Source organism: Sapajus apella, unplaced genomic scaffold (genome assembly GCF_009761245.1).
Source record: "Sapajus apella isolate SASKATOON/1434 unplaced genomic scaffold, GSC_monkey_1.0 scaffold12, whole genome shotgun sequence".
Lineage (NCBI taxonomy): Eukaryota > Metazoa > Chordata > Mammalia > Primates > Cebidae > Sapajus > Sapajus apella.
The window spans coordinates 4357392-4362072 of NW_022436952.1; the positions used below are offsets into that span (position 1 = coordinate 4357392).

The 4681-nt window shown below is 62.0% G+C and overlaps 1 protein-coding gene across 3 annotated transcripts in view; it reads right to left on the reverse strand.

Annotated features, from left to right (window-relative positions):
- The window catches only part of PNMT (phenylethanolamine N-methyltransferase), a 28601-nt gene extending 24021 nt beyond the window's left edge, over positions 1 to 4580 (reverse strand). The window contains exons 1-3 of one of the 3 annotated variants that reach the window (XM_032279219.1): positions 4079 to 4580; positions 1085 to 1292; positions 505 to 962 (exon numbers count right to left, since the gene is read on the reverse strand). In XM_032279219.1, the coding sequence (XP_032135110.1) occupies positions 521 to 962; positions 1085 to 1292; positions 4079 to 4184 (756 nt within the window). In that variant the 5' untranslated portion in view covers positions 4185 to 4580 and the 3' untranslated portion in view covers positions 505 to 520. Of the gene's footprint in view, positions 1 to 504; positions 963 to 1084; positions 1293 to 1848; positions 2695 to 4078 lie in introns of those variants that run through there. The other 2 variants (XM_032279218.1, XM_032279220.1) reach the window with 2 other exon arrangements.
- Between the last annotated feature and the right edge of the window lie 101 nt (positions 4581 to 4681).

A 4681-nucleotide genomic window follows, 5' to 3' on the forward strand; every position in this document is an offset into this window, starting at 1 on the left:
GTCCACTTGTGAGGGGCAGCCGGAGCCAGCTCTTGCCCTTTGGCTTCCCTGAGCCTTTGTTTTTTGATGGTAACACCCCTACCACCTTGCAGATGCTACTTCCATCTCCTCATGATCCCACTGTCCCCCGTTGTGGTCTGAACCAGGCTGCACTGTTTGTTACTTCACCTCTCTGAGCTTCACCTGGAAACAGACTAGCAGGTCCTGCTGCTGAATGCAGGAATGAATGATGTCATGGGCAGAATGGCATGTCACAAGTGCCTGGTGCACCGCAGGTGCCCGGTGAGCTCCCCTTGACCTTGGCCTTCCTTAGTTTGGGAAGAATGAGTGGTACAGAATGCTACCCTCAAGGAAGCTTCTGGGAAAAAAGAAAGCCTAGGGCGAGTGTCTCCCCCACCCTGACACTCAGATCTCTGGGCCCTTGTTGCTTCCCAAGAGAGGCACAGACAGCACTGAGCACAGTGGCAGGCCATTATTTGTTTATTAGGTGCCACCTCAAAGAGCAGGGCACGCTGGGCCCTCACAGCCCTACCTTCTTCTGAGCCCAGGCAAAAAAGATGCCCTTGACGTCATCTACACCTGTCTGAAGGCGGGCAGGCATGATGTAGGTGCGGAGGTCCCGGACCTCGTAGCCACTACGCTCCAGGGCCTCTCTCACCTCCTCCTCAGACACTGGCACCACCGTCAGCCTGGCCTCCCCAGCCAGGTACCACGACTCCTCCAGGGCCCCAATGAGGAGGAGGTGCCCCCCAGGCCTCAGCAGTGTGGTGATGTGGTCCAGGGCCCGCTGGAAGCTGGCAAGATCTGGGCTTACAGCCTCCAAGCAGAAGGCAGAGACCAGGGCATCGGCAGGCAGAGGTGCTGGGCTCCCAGCACCCAGGGGCTGGAGCTGGTGCACATCGATGGGCAGGACTCGCTTCACTCTGGCTCGCAGCTGGCGCTCCTTCTCTTGCCAGGATTCCCTGTACAGGGGGCAGAAGGCAGGGCTCAAGACTGTTCTGCGCTCAGGCCTCTGTTGCCCCCACCAGCCACAGCCACTCTATGGGAAGACTCCCTGCCCAGCCCTCACCACCCCAGTCCTTACCCCTTGCCCTCAATGAGGCAGGCATGCTGGCTGTACACGCTCCAGTTGAAGGCCCCGGGTTCCTCCCGCAGCCAGCGCCCCAGCTCCTGGCGGTTGACCTCCAGGAAATCTGTCATGGTGATGTCTTCAAAGTGGCTGCAGGCGCTGAGCAGCTGGTACACGGTGGGGCCGGAACCAATGTCGATCAGGGTGCGTCCAGACACCTCACCTGGGCAGGGCAGAGGAAGAGGGTCCTGGTGCCAGGCCGGCCCAGGCAGCCCCTTCCTCCTCACTCCCCCCTCCCCTTCATCTTCCTGCCTCTCTCTAATTCTTCCTTCTCCTCTACAAGTATGTCTCCATCTGGAAAAAGCATTGGCCCCAGAGTTAGACTGAACCCAGCTCCAACGTAAACTGACTTCCCTTGGGAAGGGAACTTCACCGCTTTGGGACTCAGGTTCCTCCGCTCTGAGACTCAGGTACTAGCTGGGCACGGTGGCTCACGCCTGTAATCCCAGCCCTTTGGGAGGCCGAGGCAGGTGGATGACGAGGTCAGGAGTTCCAGACCAGCCCGACCGACATGGTGAATCCCTGTCTCTACTAAAAAAAATACAAAATTAGCCGGCCTTGGTGGTGCATGCCTGCAATCCCAGCTACTTGGGAGGCTGAGGCAAGAGAATTGCTTGAACCCGGAAGGTAGAGGTTGCAGGGAGCCAAGATCGCCCATTGCAACCCAGCCTGGGCAAGAAGAGCGAAACTCCATCTCAAAAAAAGAAAACTACATCTACCAGCCAGGCTTAGCGGGGAAATCCTGGCGGTTTCTCGCCCCTGACCGATCATCTCTGCCTCCATTTCCTCCTCTGCATCTCCCACCTCAGCCCTAATCTTAGCTCTCAATTCTGAGGGCCCTCCGCTCCCTCTCGCCTCCTCTCTTTCCTCTGCCCCACTCCTAAGGGCTGTTTCTCCTTTTTCTCTTCTGTTTGCACCTCTCAGCTATCTCTGCTTCTTGGTCCTCATCTGGCCGGCGCGCGGTCCGCCTCCTTTCTGTCTCCCCGCGCCTGCTTTCACTCCCCGACGACCTCTTGTCCCTCTTGCCTCAGTTTCCCGCGCCCACCTGTGGCGAAAGTCTGCGCCAAACAGCGCAGCTTCCACGGCCCGACGCCGTCCGGGCTGCTCAGGTCCCCGCGAGGGGGCGCGTAGTTGTTGCGGAGGTAGGCGCGCGGCTCGAAGCGCTGGTAGGCCGAGGCCACCGCAGCCCGCCCCGGGGCCGAGTCGGGGGCTGCGCCCGCAGCGCGGCTCGGGTCTGCGCCGCTCATGCTGCCGCTGCTGCCCGCCCGATGCCACGCTCGCCTCGCGGCCCCTTTTTCTACTACCCGACCCCCGCCCCGATCCGTCCGCTGTGGGGGCGGTAGCTGAACCAGAGCCGCCCGGGGCTACGCGCGCCGCATCCTCCCCAGCCCATCCATCCATCTCCCTTAGTGTCCGGGCGGCAGACGCACCGGAGGTGAGGGGGGCGGCTGCAGCTGCAGCTGCAATCGGCTCCCGCCCCGCCCCGCCCCGCACGTGCTTCCGCAGCGCTCGCCCTCCGCCTCGCCTGCGCCCGTCCGAGTCCTGCCTCTGTGCCGCCCTCCACCCTCAGTTCCTCACCCCACAATTTTTAGACCCCCATCCCCGAGGCCCGGCCCCTCCCGTCCCTCTTCTCCAGCTCCCCGCAGCCATTCACCCCTTCTGCGCGGCAGCCCGCCCCATCTCTTTTCTGATTCGAGGTGGAGACTGGGGAATTTGCCCCTTTGCCCAGTTTCCCCCTCGCAGCGCCCGCCCCCCCTCCCACGCGAGGCCCCAGACCCCGCCAGGCTCCCCTCCGTCCCGGACACTCGTCCCAGCACCCACCCTTCTCTTAGAACTGCCACCCAACTTCCCTTCTCCTCCCCTCCTCCAGGCCTCTCTCGTCCTTTCCTACGCCACCCGGCCCTCCAGCGGCCCCCCCACCCCGCCCCAGAAAGGACAGTCCGTTCCGGCCTCCACTGTGGTCGCTCCGGGGGCCCAGACCCGGGCGCAGCACCGCCTGTCCGATGGCAGGCGCGATAGAGGACGCGAGCGGCGCTAATGCACTTAGCCGGCGGAACAGCCTGACCTCCCCTATCGCGCCTGCCATCGGACAGCCAGGCTTCCCTTGCAGGCCCCGCGGGCTCCCAGCCGCTTATCTGGGGGCTGCTGAGGACAGAAGGTTCGGGTTCGGGTTGTCCTCGCCACGTCGCGGGCGCGGGACCCAGGTGAGGGCAGAAGGAGGGCATGAGGGGGGCGTGTCGCGGGGCACTTTCGCCGAGGGCCACCGGGGGCGCAGTGCAGGCCTTGGGGCCCAGCAGATTTGGGGTCCTGCGGATCCTGGGACTGGGGCTGGTGCACGTCGATGGGCAGGACCGGCTTGCAGCTAGTGCTCTGACCCCTCTCATCTCGCAGCCCACACTCCAGCTCAGCTCCGAAGCAGCGGCCAGGCCAGGCCTGCGGTTCTGTTCGGGTGCCCTAGGTCCTGGCTGTCAAAATGCCAGGGTCGCCGGGCGTGGTGGCTCAAGCCTGTAATCTCAGCACTTTGGGAGGGCGAGGCGGGTGGATCACGAGGTCAGAAGATCAAGACCATCCTAGTCAACATGGTGAAACCCCATCTCTACTAAAAATACAAAACATTAGCTGGGCATGGTGGCGCGTGCCTGTAATCCCGGCTACTCAGGAGGTTGAGGCAGGAGAATTGCCTGAACCCAGGAGGCGGAGGTTGCGGTGAGCCGAGATCGTGCCATTGCACTCCAGCCTGGGTAACAAGAGCGAAACTCCGTCTCAACAACAACAACAACAACGACAACAAAAAAAAAAAAAAAAAAAAAAATGCCAGGGTCTCCCCACCTATCCCCCTGATGGGAAGCCAATTCTGTATCTCCCTGGTCTCCCTGAAGACCCCTTCCTTCCCCTCTGGATGAGTCTGGGGCCCTTCCTCCCTGGGTAGGCCACCAGCCCAGCTCCTACCACGGTGGGTTCCTGGCCCTGCTTGATTCGGGCCTCCTCTGTGCCCTCCCCTCCCGCCTGTCCCCAGGGGAAAGTCTCCTTGGGAGAGGCAGCCAGGTTGGAACATGAGTCACCGCAACAGCTGCAGGGGTCACAGAGAGGAACCTGACCCCCTAGCACCTCCAACCTTCCCTGGATTCCAGGGCAGGGAGGGTGGACCGAGACTGCCAAGGATTGATTCTGTCTGGATTCAGAACTGAAAGGCAGGTTAGCCTTGAGGTCACTGACCCTGTTCACACCCTGGTGCAAAGCCAAGGACAGTCCTGGTGCCAGCCCCTCCATATTCTCCATGGGACATCATTGAAACAAATCCTGGATGCCAGCTGGCTTGCTGGGTACCACCCAGTGCCAGGGGGCTGGACACAGAAGCCAGGACTGGGCAGGGTACGGAAAGGAGACTGGAGACAGCACCCTGTTTACAGCTCCGTTCTGGCCCCCCCACCCCAAGTATGGGCGTACCCATTAGCTCTGCCATATTTAGCTCAGATGCAGGGCCGGGACCCAGAAAAGGGCACTGGGGGGACACCCATGGGCCAGCCCCACAACCACAAGGAGAGACGCGAC